Source organism: Diadema antillarum, unplaced genomic scaffold (genome assembly GCF_040938485.1).
Source record: "Diadema antillarum isolate AM-2024a unplaced genomic scaffold, OU_Dant_1.0 seq00000189_RagTag, whole genome shotgun sequence".
In the NCBI taxonomy this organism is placed as follows: domain Eukaryota; kingdom Metazoa; phylum Echinodermata; class Echinoidea; order Diadematoida; family Diadematidae; genus Diadema; species Diadema antillarum.
In genome coordinates, this window is record NW_027271253.1 from 601,208 (window position 1) to 623,760 (window position 22,553).

Consider the following 22,553-nt stretch of genomic DNA (forward strand, 5'->3'; position numbering starts at 1 on the left):
GTGTGGTACTGTCCTGTGGTACGTCCCAAATTACCACAGGACAATTCCTGTGGTACTGCCCTGTGGTATGTCCCAAAATACCACAGAACAATTCATGTGGTACTGTCCTGTGGTACTGTCCTGTGGTATACGTCCCAAATTACCACAGGAATTCATGTGGTACTGTCCTGTGGTACATCCCAAAATACCACAGGACAATTCGTGTGGTACTGTCCTGTGGTTATGCCCTGTGGTACTGCCCTGTGGTACTGCCCTGTGGTACTGCCCTGTGGTACTTTCCTGTGGTACTGTCCTGTGGTACTGACCTGTGGAACATCACAAAATACCACAGGACAATTCCTGTGGTACGTCCCAAATTACCACAGGACAATTCGTGTGGTACTTTCCTGTGGTACTGTCTTGTGGTACTGTCCTGTGGTACTTTCCTATGGTACTGTCCTGTGGGTACTGCCCTGTGGTACGTCCCAATATACCGCAGGACAATTCATATGGTACTGTCCTGAGGTATATGTCCAAAATTACCACAGGAATTCCTGTGTTACTGTCCTGTGGTACGTCCCAAAATACCACAGGACAATTCGTGTGGTACTGTCCTGTGGTACTTTCCTTTACCACACATCAGTCCCTGTGCTGACATATGCTTGTGTTGTATATGTGTGGTACTGACAAGTACCACATCGAGTACCACACAAGCCTGTGACACAGTACCACACAGTTTCTGTGGTAACATATATTTGTTTAATTGGTACATTGTGTGGTACCGACCAGTACCACATGAGCCTGTAATAGAGTACCACACAGTTCCTGTGGTAACATATATTTATGTGGTACATTGTGTGGTACTGACAAGTACTACAGGGAGTACCCTACAAGCCTGTGGTACAGTACCACACAGTTCCTGTGGTAACATTGCAAGTGTGTGGTACATTGTGTGGTACCGACAAGTACCACATGGAAGGAGTACCACAGGACTTGTTTGTTAGGGGGATCTGACACAATAGATCAACATAAACCAGCACAGCTTGTGTTGGATGAATACTTCACATTGACTTGTGTGCATTACGTGCATTCTCTATAGGGCTCACGCGGGTAAACAATTTCCCATAGATTGTGACAGTGCTGAGAACCATTTAATGGTGCTCAAAAGAACCTTTTTTTCTAAGATGTAGGGCTTTTGCATAGTTGCACATTTGCATAGTTGGACGGTTTCTTGCGTTCTGATTGGCTAAAACCTGACATCCATTCCATGGCTGTATAGTTGTATTGTTGTGTCGAATTCTGTCGTATCTAGCCCGTCCATGCGCCTCTATTTGGCCACCACCACCATCACAAAAACGACACAGTACCATTCAATGTGAAAAGGAGCGAGAGGCGGCCTGAAGATTAATTTGAAAGCTCTTAACTACGGCGGCGTCTACTGCGAAAAGTCACAAGGTACTGTGTACATTCACGGCGAAGGAATCCGGTAATCGTCCCTGACAAGAATACGGAGCGGGTCAAAAGCAGATATACAGCTTATAATGGCTGAAAACATATTCCTTTTCGTTCCAAACATCATCGGTGAGTTGTACAGCTACTTAGTTAAAGGACAAGTTCGCCTTCATATACATGTGGGCTGAGTGAATTCAACAATATCAGTAGAACACATCAGTGAAAGTTTGGGGAAAATCGCACAATCCGTTCAAAAGTTATGAATTTTAAAGTATATGCACAGTTACTGCTGGATGAATACACTACTGCAGTGTATGATGTCATAATTATGCGTACAACGACTTAAAGAAAATAAAAAGAGAATTTCACACAATTTTACTTTTTGAAAAAAGTGTACATTTCCTCAACTTGTCACGGACGTATGTTAAGGGTAATATTATTCCACTTGCCTTCTGAAAGAGGGAAGTCAAAAGACCTTTTATTAAGCGAGGAAAGTGAAAATATGTTGAATTTTCTTAATATTTTCTTTATATTGTTGTACTCATGTGACATCACAAGCTATAGTAGTCTTCTCATCCAGCCTTCAGTGAGCAGAAACTTCAAAAGTGCATAACTCTAGAACGGATTGTCTGATTTTCCTCAAACTTTCACTGATGTGTTTTACTGATATTGCTACATTCAACTCAACCCACATGTCTGTGAATGTGAACTTGTCCTTTAACTTGTATTTATGTTTTATGTGCTTGTACTGTGCCTATGTGACTGCGTCGCTATACAAAAAAAAAAGAAAAGTGGTGTGGCAGCATTAAAAATGTACGATATGTAGGACTATGGCCAGATGGTGGCTGTCACGTTCGACTTACTAGCCCCGCCCGTTGCTGTTACAGAAAGTTCTCTGGCTTTCAATAGGGAGCTTTAGATTTTAGACGCGCGGACGTTCAAAGGGAAAAAAAAAAACATGTTCTGAGCGTGCGCAGAAGCGCGGGTCAAGTTGACGCACGATTCTGCGCACGCTCAGAACATGTTTTTTTTTTTTCCTCTGAACGTTCGCGCGTCTAAAATCTAAAGCTCCCTATTGGCTGATCGCGCGACCTCCACTGCTGTGTGACAGAGCGTATCGACGTTTGACCGAATCTTGACCCATGGCTCCGCCCACTGTCAGAAGAGCGTTCGGAAAATTTCGGAGAGTCCGAACTTGCCCAGGCTACAGAGTTCAGCAGTTTGTGCATTGACCTATGTGTGTGTGTGTGTGTGTGTGTGTGTGACTGTAATGGTATACAGTACTCCACAGAACTCAAATGAAAGACCTCTGGAAGAGGCAACGCATAACAGCAAAAAAGGAGTTTGCTGATTTTCGCATGAAGCCGAGAACCTCCTAATTAGCGCTAATGAACTAGTTAACGTCCTCCTTCAGTTGCTTTCGGAAGTCTAGTGTTTTAAGGATGAACTAATTAATTAGTCATCCTCTTTCGTCACCCCCCTAATTAGCGAACTTCCCTCCATCTTCATGAAGGGATGCGTATATTAATGTTTATGAAAATGAACTCATGAATATGCATCGGTACTTTTTTGATTAATATTGCACTATAGTTGTGCAGTGCAGTTTTGCTTGATGAGGAATGCAGTACTATAAACGGTCCATGGTCACTTACACATTGTGTCCAGCCACGATAAATGGAAATGCACAGGGTGGGCATCCAAACAGCGATCAAGAGTGTATCCAAACAGCGATCAAGAGTGTATCCAAGCACAAGCTCTCATTCTCGGTGTATATTTCACACATGGGTATGCAGAATGCGAGTGTACATCATGTACATCATGGCATAAAGAGAGATCAAGTTCACATAGCGATAACTTACATGAGAATGTTGAGGCGATCAGAGTTTCACTTTACCTCGCTGTGCACAATGTATAGGGAGAACGAGCCTGGTTCAAGACAGGAAACCAAGAAACAATATCCCAGTAACCACATCTCATCCACTACCCGATATTTGATTGGATGATGCTACATATTTTCAACAGGTTTTTGTTGAGGTTTAGAACCCTTTGATTTTATTCTTCCCCTCAGCATTTAACGTCCAAATTCATCGAGTGACAGTTCCTCGTGTGATTAGAGCATTGATTGTAATTTCTGGTGATGCTGACTGTATCGAGCTTCAACTGGTCCTTCAAAACGTAAGGCATACTGATCGGCTTCTCCAGTTTAGAAGTATTAAAGAAAATTCTTACGAAATCTCTGTCCCGGGCATCCTCAACCACGTCATCTACATAAGTTGAACAACCCAATCACAAGGGGCAGCATGCCAATCATGGGTCTCTTTCTCTAGACCAGATCAAAAACAAAAACAAACAAACAAACAAACAAACAAAACACATGATGTATCGGTCATGGCGACATTATGTTTGTTACAATGTCTTTGACTGACCTTAACCAATTTTCTCACATTGTACATTAACGGTTGACTTTGTAGTTGAAGGAGAGTGTGTTCTTATGCTTGCCGCTTCCTGTCTGCGATGGATGACGTGCTCCCTCTCTCCAGGGAGGCCCTCCCTGCTCTCTCTCTCTCTCTCTCTCTCTCTCTGGATGTTTGAGGCCTCTCAGCTCTACGTGTCGTTGCTGCTGGCACTGTCGTTGGATGTTCCTCCTCGCTTGGATGAGTTGACCCGGCACCCGTTGATCACGCTCCTCCGATATGACTCATCTACCAGGTTGGGGACTCTTCCTCCAGCTGTGGTCATCTATGAAATGAAATATATCGAAGAGCGTATTAGCATCAACACTAAGAAATACTTATAAAGAGAAAAGTCGCATCTAGCATACACACCATTTGCGTATTGCAACCTTGTACTCTCGCTGTGAACCTCTTTAACGTATGGCCTATAGTCCTACATGCGAAATCACTTTCAACGGCGTATTTTACATGTACCAGATACAAAATTGAAACAAACGACAGAACATAAAAAAGAAAGAAATGTGGTAACATACCTGTACTCGGGTGAATGTGGAAATTCTGCGAGGGCATCTCCTTGACATTGTCCTCATGTACATCAATCACTGGAGTTTTGGTTCACACTTGCATTCTTCCCATCATGTGTGGAACACAGGGATGCCAAGTTCAAAAAGATTTTATGAGTGAGATTTTCATGACTCGGCATCTCGGCATGCGAATGTGCGCGCGAGCGAGGGTGTGGGAGGGTTTTTTTCCCCCTGTGGCCTCCCACGGTGGGGAGCTTTTTCAATTTTGAGCTCTTAATGGTGCGATCAGGTGCATACTTAAGTGGCTATTTTTTACTTATTTTGAAAGACAAAAGGGAAATATACCTTCAATTGCAACTATCACTTAAATCTTTTGAGCTATGCTCATTATAATAGGCCCAAGTTGCAGACTTCGCCCGATGCGTGTGAAAAATGGGTGTCATGCGTGAGATCGTGAGATGGCCCCTAAATGCTTGAGTCTCACGCAGAATGCGTGAGACTTGGTAGCTCTGGGAACATACAGTGCAAGCGTGTTCTTTGATTACACACTATAAGATCGCTGTTCGCATACCCGCTGTGCATTTCCATTTATCATGGTTGAAAACATCGTGTAAGTGACCGTTGACCGCTATACTGCATTCCCTTTCAAACAAAACTGTATCAATCAGTGGAGTTCTGGTTCCAACTCTTCGAAGAGTTCCTCGCTCAGAGCAAACACGTCATGCAGCGAGGCATTTACAATAATGATGCATGTGATCATGGTAACTCAGCAAATCATGGTAACTCGGCGACATCCCTTTCATGCCTTTCCATCGATGTAACATTGACGCAATAAAGAATGGAGTTCATCGAATGCAGCTGAGAACGCCTAGAAGTTAAAGTCTGTTTGTAGCTTCCTCTTGTCCCGTTTATTACGCACTCGATCTTCTCCACAAGTTTGTGTTGCCCGCCTTGCATCTTACTCACATTCAACAATAACAACTCACCGAGATCCCAGAGGGCTGACCACTGTCATCCTCCTTAACCAATCACATCATGGCTTTTTGTAAAGAGATACCCGGAGAACTGACCACTGTCACCCCTTCTTGACCAAACACAGCATGGCATTTTGTAACGATATGCTGGAGTAGACCTTGTCTTCATTCCCATTGGTCAGCTCTTGGGGATACTTCCTGCCAACCAGGTAACATCCTCATTTCCACACCCCCTACCCCAAGTGGTCATTGGAATTGACCGTAGCCCTTTGTCCCCTTCAGCCACTTCTTCCTTGTCTCACTCGGTCTCTTTAACCAGTCTTCCTGCCAACCTCCCCCATCCATGCTCCCCTGCTTTTGTCCCCCTTCATACAGAAAACTTGACCACGTCCTCTTTGTAAAGAATAGTTCTGCCGTACTCCCATTGTTTTCCCATCTCCCCTGCATCCTCAGTCTCTACAGTTGCTTAAATCATGCATCCCTTGGCCCTGTATACCTACATTGTATTCCCCTGGTCTTGATTATACCTACCTTCCTGTCTTGGACTCTTTGTTTTAAACTCTCACAAAGAACTTCCCCCATCGTGGCTACTGGGATATTGTTTCTTGGTTTCCTTCTTGAACCAGGCTTGTTCTCCCTATACATTGTGCACAGCGAGGTAAAGGGAAACTCTGATCGCCTCAACATTCTCATGTAAGTTATCGCTATGTGAACTTGATCTCTCTTTATGCCATGATGTACATGATGTACACTCGCATTCTGCATACCCATGTGTGGAATATACACCGAGAATGAGAGCTTGTGCTTGGATACACTCTTGATCGCTGTTTGGATACCCACCCTGTGCATTTCCATTTATCGTGGCTGGACACAATGTGTATAAGTGACCATATTGCATGGACCGTTATAGTACTGCATTCCTCATCAAGCAAAACTGCACTGCACAACTATAGTGCAGCAATATTCACCAACAAAGTACCGATGCATATTCATGAGTTCATTTTCATAAACATTAATATACACATCTCTTTCGGAAACGATGGAGGGAAGTTCGCTAATTAGGGGGGTGACGAAAGAGGATGACTAATTAATTAGTTCATCCTTAAAACACTAGACTTCCGGAAGCAACGGAAGGAGGACGTTAATTAGTTCATTAGCGCTAATTAGGAGGTGTGACTAATTAACACCTCTGTCATGTCTATAAAGACTAGTATATCTTCTTAAAACTACAAGCTTAAACATCTACAAACATCATGGAAACATTTTGGAGTCAGCCTTGATGTAATCTGTAACAAAAATGATCGTAATTTAAAAAATAAAGGCTATATAAAAATCAAGAACATATCAATATTTCGGCTTTAAATATGTTACCCTAATCTTACTTTTTTCCTGCATTTGAACTATATCAATAATCTCAATGATTATGTATAAAAATTTATGAACAAGTATAATTATACTTCTCATAAATAGCAAATGCCAGGTAACATCTCTGCCAGATTAAAAACATTTCGGATCGAAAGAAGAACGGTGTGTGGTAACGTATCTGACGCATGATCAGATTCCGTTCGGTTAGTATACAATTTTAAACCCAACACCAATCATGTCAATGTATTCATTTTAACTTGTAAGAACATCGCAATATGATTATTTCGATTATTAAAACACCACACTTCTAAACGTAAAGAATTTTCTCGTCGTAGATAGAAGATAAGAAAACTCTACAATAAAAACTTTGAGATGTGCGTGAAATACGGGAGCCAAGCAGGCACAAATCCACAATACTTCTTTTCTGACATAGTTCCGAAATTTTGTTATTATGATACACGGAAGACGGTAAGAAAGAAATTGGAAAAGAGTATTTATGCAAATGATACACATGAATTCAATTTTCCTTTGTTCCTTTTTGTAATAAATTAGGTCTCAAGAACCAATAAGCGATGGTAACGATATATCTGACAAAGTATTTATGTGCATTGACATAATAAACTACCGATTTACATCAAACCCCGATCACTCAAACATGTGATTCAATATTGTCATTTTCAGAACATAAACCTGCAACAAAGGAAGTGTTCTTGACTTTAACCATAATACTAACCCCATTTTATGTATATATGATGCAAAATAATAATGAACAAAGGTAGACCGTATAGTTGCCTTTGCTGTGAAGTTGGAAATAAAAGGTTGGTACCACACTTAAGCCCTTAAAGTCTTTCTATGTTATCGTGAAACAAGCACACACACACACACACACACACATACACATACACACACACAAACACAACAAAGCAGAAATAAAATGAATTTGTAACATAATATCTGACAGCAGTTCTTGTAAATGCCACAATAAGGGATAGTATACGGTTCTGGTTTAGATGATTATTTAGTTTTTAACTTTTTGCAAGATAATCGGAATCCACTCATATAAACATAAACCTGCAACAAAGGAAGTGTTCTTGACTTTAACCATAATACTAACCCCATTTTATGTATATAATTATGATGCAAAATAATAATGAACAAAGGTAGACCGTATAGTTGCCTTTGCTGTGAAGTTGAAAATAAAAGGTTGGCACCACACTTAAGCCCTTAAAGTCTTTCTATGTTCTCGTGAAACAAGCACACACACACACACACACAAACACAAAAAAGCAGAAATAAAATGAATATGTAACATAATATCTGACAGCAGTTTTTGTAAATGCCACAATAAGGGATAGTATACGGTTCTGGTTTAGATGATTATTTAGTTTTTAACTTTTTGCAAGATAATCGGAATCCACTCATACGAAATACTTTAGAGCATACAATTCTAAGAAGAATTAAGTATTTGTTTCATGAAATCGGTTTTGAAATGACTGAGATATCCAAAATGAAGTACAAGAAAGATGTCCAAATAAAAGTAGATGAGCTATCACCTTTTGTTAGGATCTCTTTCTTTTACTTTATTTTCGATATATCAGCCATTTCAAAACCGATTTTCATCAAATAAACTTCTAATTCGCCTTAGAACTATGATCAATTACCTCTTGGCAAGTCATATAGAGCACGTTGTCAACCGGTTAAGCCCGCGCGCAAAAGCGCATCGCGGTTAACCTTGCTGTACGATACATTTTATTGGTAACGTATCTGACATGTTGGATGGTATACGTATCTGTTGCGCCGTTACCGTTCTCACACTATTATCTACAAAAATATTCAGTTTCTCCTACAGTTTCTGTTGTGTGATTAATCATTACCTTAAGTATTAAAAAGTATGAGCTTTGTTTTTATTTACAGCATACTTTTTTTCTAAATGAAGCAGAGTTTAAGTAACGTATCTGATATCAGCTCATCGTAGCATTAGGCTTCCGCGGCTTCGGATAAGTATATATTTTTTTTGTAACAAGAGATTCAATGAATAAATCATGGTTCCATGTATGCGTTAGGTTGACTTTGTTTAACACATGAGATTACACTGCCATGCGGCAATTCTTTGATCTTCTCTCAAGAGTCTAAAAAAGGGTAACGTATCTTACTGCGATTTGGCGACATGATATAAACGATATCCCTTAGAGAAATACCAAAACATCATATTCTTATGTAATATTATTTTTCATTCAGGCACTCGAGGGCCAATAAAATGAGGTACAAATGATTTGATTTGAGTGATATGTTAACCAGTAACAACTTGTTGTATGAGCACTTCCTTGTCCGGCGACATGGGGTTTTTATGGTTACATAAAACTTCGGATCGTTTTATCCCAATAGCTTTATTGATATGTATTCTACAGGTCTAACCTCTCGGATGAATTTAACTAAAAAGATTGATTTCTCAGGAACAAAATATCAATTTAAACTGTATAAACATGCTGGCGACACGAAAATCACAGTTTTGCACACTTTGGGGGAGAATGGCCTTTTAGTTGATATCCAAGCTGTGACAATAGAAAAATTGGATATTAAGCCCAAATAATGTGTTTTTGCTAATGACATATTTAAAGAGTGAATAAGCATTGAAATAAGAACACTACACCCTCATCATATGACCTTGATGCAGTAGAAAGTTGGCCTTTTAGTGGGTCGTTCTTTTTCTCAGCAATTTATAAGTATATAAAGATATAAGTTTTCATTGTTGAAACTCGCTAAAATTTTCACACAATACGCTACTACATATGTACAATCCATGGCTAAAATGCAATGGATATTGAATAAAAGGAACAGATTCTTTCATGTTGTCAAATAAGGATGTATCTCACTGAAAATACTCCGAAATGGCCGCACTTATTTTCCTCAGCATTTGAATATGGCTCAAAACTCAAAACCGGCTAAACTTTTATTGGCAAACAACACACCAACTTGTAGTGTGTCTTCAGTACTTTCAGAAAAAGTAGAAATATAAGTTGTTTCTCCATGTATAGCTGCACAGCATGGGTTAAAAGGTCAGAAGATCATGTAAATTAGCCAGCATTACACTCCTACCATGAAAATACTTTAGCCCTCATAACTTTCTCCAGCCAAAAGGCCCACTGTTTTCATTTGCATTTAAGGAATGCTAGGGAAAAAATCCATTAATTTGATACCAAACACGTAGGAGAAGTCTTAAAATTTAGACCTCAAATCTTGATTTTATATAAGTCGTAAAACAGTTTTTTGATGCATTACATGGGTTTTTGGAGACGTTTTGGTAATTACCCTTCAGTAATTAATAGTAAATGAGAGAAAATCATCAATTTTCTGTCCACATGTGTGTGATAACTAACATGCTGCATGTGAATTTTGAAGTCAGTTGGTGCATCATTTTAAAAGTTAAACACAGTGAGGAAACCATAATTGCACACCCTGATTGTGCTTATCACCTAAATGGAAAGTAAGTTGCAATTTAATGGCATTAGTTACGATGAAATCCTCAGCTTGTTCTGTTTTTAGCATGACATTTCTATTAGATGCACTATAGACTAGATCTAGAATTGTAACGCAGATATGGCATTCTCTTCGTACAATTAACTACAAATAATGAGCAGGTCTGAGTGCGTTAGTAGTCAGAATTAGACATGTGCGTCATCTGTGTTACAGAATGGCGACAGTTTCTTGCCGAAAATCTACTTTTCGATCATGTTACCCCATGGCAAATTTACTGGATGCATTTCCTTTTGGTTTGCTATAGACGAAAGCCCGGAAATCATGCATCTAGTAATTATTATGAAGTATGTTCCCTCTCCCTCTGTCTCTCTCCTTCTCTCTCTACACCAGGGTTTGGAAGAATTCTGTTCACCATCCTGTCATTATTTTTCATGCGGAGCTGCTTCAGGCTGGCCACATTCCTGTACCTTCTCGGCTCCTTCCTAGATAACTTCGACGGCTACTATGCAAGGAAACTTGGTCAAGGTAATCAACTGCAGTGCTCAGCGTCATAAAGTGTACCAACCAGTTTTTGTCGAGCCCACCGGAGGTGTGGGGAGACTAAGGGATCGCCTGCGGCGTCTGTCCGTCCGTCGTCCGTCCGTCGTCCGTCCGTCCGTCCGTCCGTCGTCTGTCCGTAACGCTACAAAAACTTTTTTTTTCTCTCTTCCTCATCCGAGGTACTTTATTTTCCCACATAACTTCACATTTTACAGTCGCTTTATCTACAAGTATCCGAAGGTATTCAACATATCATTTTGACAGGACAAAAATAATTAAAGGCTGCATCAACGATACCAATCAAAATAATTGCGTATTTTTCTTAATCCAATTTCATCGAAACTTATTTGGTTGCACTTCAAACTAATATAAAAACTAAATTCCGCTTTCAAATCTTCTACTAAATGGTGTATATTGAACAAAAATTTGTTTCCTTCATTGCGTTTTCTTATATAATTCCTATAAACAATAAATTGGGCATAATTTAAAAAAAAAGATTTACTAATTTCATCTTTTTGTTGCCTATATCATATCCAAGAATTATGACGTTTACATTGATATCTATCACAAAATCGAAAATATTTCGAATTAAAACCGAAACCACTTTCCAATACATTTTGATTTTTTTGCATTTCAGCAAAAAATGACAAGTGGTTTCCTTACAATTACATATGGTACACAAATTATCATCCGAAATTTTCCATTTAAACAAATTATCTTTACTGGGTAGTATACGATGAAAAAGCTTGAAATTAAATTGTTTTATTCTGTTATCATTAATCTGAAGAAACTTATATTGCAAGACCTTTTTCCAGTCAAAATCACATGGTAAGTTCAAATAATCTTGCCAGAAGTATATACATGAAGGTTCTTGTTTTTTCTTACGCAAAAATAATCTGTAATAATGTTTAGCTGATGTTTTCTGTACACTGATTTTATCACCTGTTGACAACTCAATAGCATCAAATTCTTCTGTGTGCGGCAATACAGGAGTCTGTATGTTATTACGTAACTTGTCCAACCAAAACCTGGGGAATGCTTTTTTTAACTTGGACAATTCAAATGAGGTGAGCAGCTGCCTATCTCGGAAGGTTTCATTTATGGCTGTAACGTCTTTCCACTCCCCATCTTTTATAATCTGTTTCACTGTGATAATATCTTCTTTTATCCAACTCTGGAAACATAACATTTCATTTTCATATCTAATATGACTGTTATTCCAACCAACTTCTTTCTCTATATCATTAACATTAAACATATCTATGTATTTTAACTCAGACCATGAACAGAAAAGGTCAATGTAAAACTCAGGTGTTTGTCTCTTTCTGCATATTCTTAGTATATCATTTTTCTTGCAATTAAATTTCCAACACAAAGGCATTCCGCCAATTTTCTGGGTCCAATATTGAAACAAAATCTTCCATGACATTTGTTCCCCAGAAAAATACTTCTTAATCCATGATAAGCGGAGAGATAAGCATTTTGAAAGCAAATCGACCAATTGAAGTCCTCCTCCTGTTTCTGGGTTACAGCATACAGTAGCGTTAGCGCACTAACGCTACAAAAACTTGAATAACTCTCTACTGAGGATTTCAATTTCAATCAAACTCGGAGGGAAGAGTGGTTATACAAAGTTACACATAAATTATTAGGGAGCTTTAGATTTTAGACGCGCGGACGTTCAAAGGGAAAAAAACATGGTCTGAGCTTGCGCAGTAAGTTGACGTGCGCTACTGCGCACGCTCAGACCATGTTTTTTTCCCTTTGAACGTCCGCGCGTCTAAAATCTAAAGCTCCCTATTACCAAACATGAAGGGCACCTCAAGGTCAAAGGTCACAGGCAGAGGTCAATGAACTTTAGGGCCCAATGTTAAGTTTTTAGGGCGCGTTTCGTTTATGGCTTGTAACTGTTGATGTATCTGTCTGTTTGTGACCAAACTTAGATGGTAGATGTCCCTTCGGAAGTTGAAGGTTACCACAAGGTCAAAGGTCACAGACAGGGGTCAACGAACTTCTAGGGCCCAATGTTAAGTTTTTATGGCACGTTTTGATTATGGCTCATAACTTTTGATCCCTTTGTCCGTTTGTGACCGAACTTGGATGGTAGATGTCCCTTGGGGAGGTGAAGGTCATCAGAAGGTCAAAAGTCACAGACAGGGGTCAACGAACTTTTAGGGCCCAATGTTCAGTTTTTATGGCGCGTTTCGATTGTGGCTCATAACTTTTGATCCCTTTGTCCGTTTGTGACCAAACTTGGATGGTAGATGTCCCTTGGGGAGGTGAAGGTCATCACAAGGTCAAAGGTCACAGAAAGGGGTCAACAAACTTTTAGGGCCCAATGTTAAGTTTTTATGGCGCGTTTCGATTGTGGCTCATAACTTTTGATATCCCTAAGTCCGTTTGTACATGACCAAACTTGGACGGTAGATGTCCCTTGGGGAATTAAAGGTCATCACAAGGTCAAAGGTCACAGAAAGGGGTCAACGAATTTTTAAGGCCCATTGTTAAGTTTTTACGGCGTGTTTCGATTATGGCTCATAACTTTTGATCCCTTTGTCCGTTTGTGACCAAACTTGGATGGAAAATGTCCCTTGGGGAGTTGAAGGTCACCACAAGGTCAAAGGTCATAGACGGGTCAATGAAATGTTCTGGGAGTTAGAGAAATATTAATTTCTTGTGCGCGAATGGGCGAGACACAATTTGGCACTTGCCTTGTTATTGAAAACTATACTGACGAGTAAGAATATTAGATGGAATTATCATAGTGCAGGTCAACTTTATTGTCGTCATGCAATCATCATGCTTTCAGTGTTGAAGGACCTTCTTATTACCTCGATCAATACACAGTTATTTCATGTGCCATGCAAATGTGAAAACTCCAGAGCTCTCCTGCTTTGAGGCCATTTCCTCAAAATCTCCCACCCTCCCTTCTGCTCTAGCTGGTGTCCCACTTACGATTTAGCATTCTCCAGCCAACCAGACGTTTGTCATAATATCGTCAATGTTTTATATTTGGCAAAGGTTATAGCACCAGTACCAGAGAGCTTCTACAAGCCAAGAGCTTTCAGACCCCAGCCGCAAGGGGCATCATGCTTTCACTCTCATGATGTGTGCTATGCTGACACAATTTTGTGCCCATGATGTTTGCACAATCAGTCTCCAGCGTGCCAGTGGATTCAGACGGGAGAGGGTTAATGTCTAGTCTTGGGGTTGGAGTCTAGCTCTGGAACTGAAGTCCCAAGAAATTGATTGTAATTTGGATGATATCTGCATCTCAGTATAACACTCCATAATCATCAAATTGCATATATCGCGTACATGTATGCATACCGTCATAACTTGTGCTGATTTGTAGAAATGTCTCCGAGTGGAATTCCAAATTTGTCGCCCGTGCAGTGACAAACTTTGGGGCCATGCTGGACCAGCTGACGGACCGCTGTGCAACCATGTGCCTGATGATGGCGCTGTGCGTGCTGTACCCAGACTACATGGTCCCTCTGCAGCTCAGCGCGGCGCTTGATATCGCCAGCCACTGGCTTTATTTGCACAGGTAGGACATTACACACGGTGACACGGCATTTGCTCTTGCGACAGTTGCTGTAGTCTTATTTTCTCAGGGCTTGGGGTTGTGATAGGGTTTTAGATGTAGTTTGATGTGAGGTTTAGGATTATGGCTGGGGTTATTTTTGTGGGTAGAATGTATGTTTGTTTTAGCGTGCAGATATTTCATTGGAGCAATTGTCGCAGGAGCAAATGTCATGGAACCCATATTAAACACACACGCACTCACACATTCTCAAATACAAACACACACACATATTTCACTTGCAATCTTATTTGTTGATACTGTGATAGGAGTCAACAAATAATTACTTCCTCTGTGCCTCCGAGCTGTATGATGATATAAAAATGGTGAATGGTCACAAATGTGATGGTCACAACTGTGATTGTAAAAGATTTCGTGCTTGGTGAAAAATAGAGGTGCTCTATTCAATGTGGCGAAGCCGAGTTAATTAGTGCACCTCTATATTTCATGGAGTGTGAAATCTTGTTCCATAGCATGAGTAAAGACCGTGTCGTTTTTCCAACTGAAAAAATATATTTTTTAGGTATTTTTTCGCATATTTTTGAATATTTTCTTTAAAAATGCATATTTTTGTGATATCTTTTGGAAAAATACTCTAAAAATAGCATATTTTTATTCATATCTTAAAAAAATGCTCTGAAAATAGCATATTTTTGGGGTATTTTTTCGAGTCTTCAGATGAGATAAATTTTTTTTTCTGTATTTTTTCATCTTCCCTATAAACGTTCTTGTCAGTTTGTAAAAATACTCTGAAAATAGGATATTTTGGGGATATTTTTGTCAAATTTGAAATACAATTTATATTTTTTTCTGTATTTTTCAGCTTAATTAAACAAATTAATAAAGAAGCATTAAAATATGTTTTAAATTAAAAATGTGGTAAAATTGTGGTAAAAGTGAATTCAGTTGGTACAAATTGAAGAGATGACATTTCAACTAGCAAACTATTATGTAGACCAGGTATATGTAACGCTCTTGTGTGTCTGTATACAAACATATATATATATATATATATATATATATATATATATATAATATGAGTGTGTGTGTGTGTGTGCGTTTGTGTGTTAATTTGTGTGTAAACAGTATATGTTGACACTTGAAAGCTATGTACCTCACTGGGCTTGCTTACCAGTTCATTCCAGATTAAAACCCATTAACCATAATGCCAGTTGATTCCAGTTGGTTTTTATTGGTTTCTACTGGTCATGCATCATAAGCTAGTCAAATTCTCTTGGAATGGAAAAAGAAAAATATAGTTCATATTGTTATTATGATTGCAATAAGCTTTGAACTGTGTTAAAAAGTTTGCATAATGTTCATAATTTCAACTTGTGTTGAATATTCATAATTTCAACTTGTGTTATGAGGAGGCATTTTCATTTTTCAATATCAAAAGTGTAATGTACTTGGTAACCACGCCTTGAAACATCATAACAAATATCGCCCTATATAAGTGATGAGTGTGATGTGTCTAGTACCAACTACGTATAGCGTGTAGATACATAGGTTTACAAAACCTAAGCTCTAAGACTAGCAGCTGTAGGGGTATGATTGTGCAAGGTTAATTTGGATATTGATAAATGTCTTCACATATACATAATATGTTTTCTGGGAAACGCTCAAATATCAACATAGCTCAAGAAAGTAATATTTATTTTGTCCAAACTCGAACATGTAAAATAGAAATATTTGAAAAATATATTTTTGCAGTATTTTTGTAGCCCCAAATCATAAGGCATTAAAGATAGCTAGAAAACATATTTTTACAATATTTTTTTGCTGCAGCAGCACGACGTGACAAAAAATATTCAAAAAATATATTTTTAATATACAGTATTCGGCGTTCCAAAACTGTACGAAAAAAATGTATTTTCAAAAATCTATTTTCGAGGTATTTTCTTATATTTTTAGTATATTTTTAAATACAAAAATATCGTAAAAATATATTTTTGGGTGATTTTTGAAATATTTCATAATATTTTTTGTGATATTTTTTTTCGAGCAGGGGATTATACACTATTTGTTTTATACAATACCTCAGACATCAACAGATGTAGTCCACACAGATCCTGGAATTTAGCACAGAAATGGAAACTATTTTCCTTGGAAGGCAACTAAGTAGCACAGTCACAGTTAGCCATGTACATGTACATAAGCATGCAAAACCGACAGGCTGAAATTGTTTACAAAACTAAGAGACAGAATATGCGCTTGTAAGTGCACTTGTAATTGTAGAGTCCACACGGCAGATGTTTCTTTTTTTTTAATTGTATGTTTTATCAAATCATATCGCAAACATAATCACTTGTGACATCAGAGCTGATGCGCACAAAAACTGCGCACAAAAAAGTCAATCATGAGTTTAACATGGGAGTCAATGGAAATTTGTGACGTCAGCCATGCACTATCCATTTTTGCTCCAACAAAATTGCACGGCTGACAGCCACAGCGTGATGGTTTCCAGTTATTATTATTATACCCCCACCCACACATAGTGTGTAGGGGGGGTGGTATATAGGAATCACTCTGAGGTCGGGTGGCCGGTCGGTCGGTCCGTTGCAAAATCTTGTAGATCGAACTCCTTTCTAATTTATTGAGCAATTGACCCCAACTTTGGCATGTGTGACCGCTATCAAAGGTAGATGGACAAGACACCTTTTTCGTAAGTATCGCATAATGCGTTGCCATGGCAACGGCATATTTTCTTAAAGACTTGTGGATCGAACTCCTCTCTCATTTTTTGAGCAGTTGACCCCAAATGTGTGACTGCTATCAAAGGTAGATGTGCAAGACACCTTTTTGTTATATCGCTTAATGCGTTGCCATGGCAACAGCATATTTTCATAAAATCTTGTGGATCGAACTACTTTCTCATTTTTTGAGCAATTAACTTCAAATTTGGCATGTGTGACTGTTATCACAGGCAGATGTGCAAAGGCACCTTTTTCATGAGTATTTCATAATGCATTGCCATAGCAACGGTTTTTAAGCATTTCGCTTGAAAATTGGCACATGTGACCACTATGGTACGCAGATGTGCATACTTTCTGCTTCGTCATTGTCGATCAATGCGTTGCCATGGTAACAGCATAGTTTGAATAAAAATCATACAGAAATATTGTGGATTCAGTTAACTCCCTCAGTCTTAGAGCATTTGACTTGAAATTTTGGCACACGTGACCACTATAGTACATAGATGTGCAAACTTAATCTTTTGTCAGTGGTGAACAATGCGTTGCCATGGTAACCGATTTTTTTACCAAAAAGCATACAATACTGCGGATTCAGCTAACTCCCTTAGTCTGTAAGCATTTAACTTGAAATTTGGCACACATGATCACTGTGGTATGTAGATGTGTACACGTAATCTTCCGTCAGTGGTGATCAATGTGTTGCCATGGTAGCAACATATTTTGAATAAAAATCATACAAAAATATTGTGGATTCAGTTAACTCCCTCAGTCAGTCTTTGAGTATTTGGCTTGAAATTTGGCACATGTGACCACTATAGCGTATAGATGTGCAAACTTGATCTTTCGTCAGTGGTGAACAATGCGTTGCCATGGTTACAGCATCTTTTCACTAAAATGCATACAAAATATTGTGGATTCAGGTAACTACCTCAGTTTTTGAGCATTTAGCATGAATTTGGCACATGTGATCACTATAGTATGTAGATGTGCACACGTAATCTTTCGTCATTGTTGATCACTATGTTGCCATGGTAACAGCATATTTTGAATGAAAATCATGTAAAAATATTGTGGATTCATATAAAAATAGTTATAGCTCCCTCAGTCTTTGAGCATTTAGCTTGAAATTTGGCACACCTGACCACTATGGTACGCAGATGTGCAAACTTAATCTTTTGTTTTTGTTGATCAATGCGTTTCCATGAAAACAGCATGTTTTGAATGAAAATCACACAAAAATATTGTTGATTCAGGTAACTCCCTCAGTCATTCAGCATTTGGCTTGAACTTTGGCACATGCAACCACTATCGTACAGAGATATGCAAACTTCATATTTCATCATTGTTGAACATTGTGTTGCCATGGTAACAGTGTATTTTGAATGAATATACAAACATTTCAATTCTCCTAACTCTCTGTTTTAGAGCATTTTGGCTTCAAATTTGGCATATGTTACCTATACATTACGTAGATGTGCAAAAAATCTTTAATCAGTGTTGAACATGTGTTGTCATGGTAACAGTATATTTTCAATAAAAATGATGCACGTATATTGTGAATTCAACTAAGCCTCTCAGCCTTTTAGCATTTGGCTTGAAATTTGGCATATGTTACGGCTATGGTGTATATATAGTTGTGCAAACTTCATTTTTTCTTAATGACCAACATTGTGTTGCCATGGTAACACAATTTTTAATGAAAGCCATAGAAAGTGTCAGTGTATCTATCTTGCGTACGCAGTTTTTGAGCACTTAACTTGAGATGTGGGACATTTGACTAACAGTGAGCAATACATTTATTCACTGTTGAAGAGTGCATTGCAATGGTAATATTTTTCCATTAAAAATCAAAAAATTAATCCTGGTTGAGCTAATTCCGTCATTTGTGGGTGGGAGTATATTAATCACAATGAGTGATAGTTTTAGTTTCAAATGTCTCATAGATGCTGTATTCTGTCCTTACCCAGGAAATTCTGTGTCAGAGGTAGTGTATGCTGTATTTTGAACAGTTTTATTGTTACAATTTGACTGCTTCCTTATCTACTCATTATTCTATCATCTTTAACTTTGCTCAAACTGTGTTGCAATCTAAATGACCACCATTTTGGAGCAGTGTTTTGCCTTATGATTCACCTCCTTGTTCCCGTCATGTTTCTCACCCATATTCAGCTCTTTGCTTGGAGGCAAGACGAGTCACAAGTTGATAGATCCGTCGGAGAATCCCATTATCTCCTTCTACTACACATCCGAGGTGAGAACGCAGTGTAGATGACTTCTGAAACCTTTGTGTCATTCCTGATACAATCAACTTTGCTTAAGTCATCCTTGCATAGGTCAAATAATCGCCAAAGTCAAAGGCCTTTTGAAGTTCTCTTCGCTTTATATTCTATTGATTTTAAACCCTCATAAGTCGAATTTTATCGAAATCGAAGCTACTTCTTTCGTCCAAATAGATTCGACTTACGATGTAGGCAAGGTTGACTGTATTTGTGTGTGTGAATGTGTCTTGAGTAGAAATCTAGCAGTAAATAAAGACTGTAAATCACATGTTGACTTTTTTTGTTGTTGCAAATTTTCATAGCTGTAACAGTGGATGTGTGGAAGTGCACATGGTGTAGTCAAGTAACAGCCGTGCTTGAAACTCTGACCAGGTATGGTTTTGAAATGATTTTGAAATGGTTTTCTGTCCATAGTTTCAAATTACTTATCAGGCTGACTAATGTAATGCAAAAAATATCAAAGAATCTTGCTGAATGCACAATATTGAGAAAATATTACCAGCACATTTTTACTGAAGGCTTATGTACACATGTGTGTGTATGTGAGATTGAAGGGAAATGGTTTGCACCCCCTACTCCCCCACCCCCCCCCCCCGCAATGTTGTTCAATATCGGTGAGCTGTGAAAAGGGGAAATAGCCGAAATAGATGGAAACCCAGTGTTCACTAAGAAGAATCTTAACTATGTATGAAAATTTGCCAGTTTTGTACATATTCAGTGTGTCCATGATGGCGAAAAAACGTATATTCGTCACTTTGACTCCAGATAAGACGGTATGCTTGTACAAAAAGTCACTGTATGCTGTATATATTGTCTCCTGCTGTTCATGCTTATTGACCATTTCTTCGTCTCACTCTGTCCACAGCCCTTCTTCTTTGTGATGTGTGTTGGTAATGAGCTCTTCTATTCCATGCTCTACCTCCTTTACTTCACAGAAGGACCAGCCCGTAAGTATTACTCTGTCATTTCATGTTACAGTTCCCCTTTTTAAAAGAATTATGGGGATTTGTCTGTTTCATTGTTTGTCTACCGGTATCTTATCTTATTCCCATATTTGTCAAACACAGACAAAGTTACTCATAACATGATATTTTGATGACATTCACTTAATGCATTACCGAATACTGTATGAACTGAAGACCATGATTAGAATAATACTTAAGTTATGTGCAATTCATAAATATAGTATTAAGTAATTGCACATATTTATGTAATTACAGACTAAATCAGTATTCAATAGCTGCCATTCATTTTGTGTTTTTTTTTTTTTTGGTTGTTGTTGTTTTGTTTTGCTTTTCCCCAGAGTGTGAATATAAAAACTTTCTGTTTTGCATTGTTTGAGCATCTGGGAGACATGAAAATTGCTTGTAGGAAAACTCAAAAGCAATTTTAGAAGTTCTTTAGTATATCTAGTTTTCAGTTGCCAAACTAGGAGGCAGTTTGATTAGAAAATGTGATTTTGAGGAATGTTCTTATGGTGAGAATATCAAATATGGTGATCAAGATGGAAACATAGGGGTAGGAAGGTACACAATGAGGTTGCCATCACAAACTTTCATGTCAGTAATATTGTGGAATTATGAGATTATGAGATAAGTGTTCCTTGGTGTAAATCCACACATCCAGAATGTTACCATATACTCTCTTATTGTTTTACACACCAGAACAGTTAGATATGCTAGAACAACACAGAGTTTTCAGAAGTCTCATGTTTCATGTATTAGGTGTGCTTTAGTCGTACCATATATCCCATGAATGTCACCTGAAAGGCAGTTACTGTACTTAAATCGTGATGTAGAGACTATGTATTTTGTGAAGTATTACAAATGTATTTTGAATGACTGTGGTGAATATCGGCACACAACACTCTTAAAACATCAGAGTCAGTACTGACCCGGAACTGGGTCCGTTGGGGTAACACACCGTTCCGGGTCAGAAATGAAAGGAATGGGGTCAGATATGACCCATTCAGAGTCATGAATTGGGTCAGGGTGACCCCATTCGGGGTCTTGATGACCAAATTCTAAGTCATTTTTTACCCGGAACGGTGTGTGACCCCAACGGACCCAGTTCCAGGTCAGTTCTGACTCGGACTTTTTTAGAGTGAAGGACTAACTTGGAAAGCATAAGATGTGGTTTTGAATACATTATAATTGAAGAAACTTAATACTAGACTAGATAAAAGTATATGAGAATAATATATGAATGAATGAATGAAGGAATGAATGAATGAATGAATGAATGAATGAATGGATGTTTTTTTTTCCATGGCAATCTTGACTGCATGCTATTTCTCTTTTCTCTGTTTGTCACACCTCGTCATAGTATTGTTTTCCGTTGGGATTATCCGTCTGATTTTGTACATCTCAACTCCCATCGCCTTCGTCAAAGCCGGGATCTGCGTCCTCCATCTGATCGTCGCGTCCAAGAACATGGCAGTTATTGACGTCGCCGAGAGGGAAGCAGCCAGGGCCAAAGGTCAGTGATGACCAGGGGATTAGAATTAGCAGTTGGCTTGGCTGACCTCTAAAGAAGATTCACAAATCTGTATCTATTATGTCTCTGTGTCTATCATGGTGATATGGGCATATCATGGTTCTGACAGCACTCCTGTAACAGTATAGGAACCTTTATTTTCATTCTTTAGGTGTGTATTTTAAACAGACATAGGTAGGGAGTGACGGATGTATTTGTCTAGGCACATAATTGTTTGCCATTTGGTGAGAGAAACATAGCAAGGTGATGTTATATCTGCATAACTGTTACATGAGATTTGTAGGATATGTTTCTCTTGGAAGGATTTTTTTTTGTGTGGCTGTATATGGCATGTGGCCGCTATAGACAGGTGGCTGCTAAAGCCCCCGTTCCACTATCACGATCTGGACCCCGATCTGTCCCGATCTATAGCAGATCGGGAGAGAGCGGCAAAAGTGTACGGGGATCGGAAGCATCGTAGCAGCAGTATGTGGAGGTCGGGGTTGGAACGGGCATTTTTTCAGATCAGGAAGTAATTTTGAACCCCTTCAAAATTTCTTCCTGATCTAAATTGACCTATTTTTATCATACGGTAAGCGGGGAGAGCGTAGTGACAGCGTAAACGCAGCGGGATGAGCTTCCCCGATCAAAATTGACATATTTTTAATCGTACGGCAAGCGGGGAGAGCGTAGTGACAGCGTAAACGCAGCGGGGAGAGCGTAATGACGGCGTAAACGCAGCGGGATGAGCGT

At 38.8% G+C, this 22,553-nt stretch overlaps 1 protein-coding gene across 1 annotated transcript; it reads left to right on the forward strand.

The window, feature by feature from the left end:
- Positions 1-1,520: 1,520 nt before the first annotated feature.
- Positions 1,521-21,811, forward strand: LOC139728654 (CDP-diacylglycerol--inositol 3-phosphatidyltransferase-like). The gene is made up of 6 exons (XM_071639590.1): positions 1,521-1,560; positions 10,615-10,749; positions 14,161-14,314; positions 19,216-19,297; positions 20,191-20,272; positions 21,651-21,811. The coding sequence occupies exons 1-6, from the start codon at positions 1,521-1,523 to the stop codon at positions 21,809-21,811; spliced, it is 654 nt and encodes a 217-aa protein (XP_071495691.1).
- Positions 21,812-22,553: the final 742 nt, after the last annotated feature.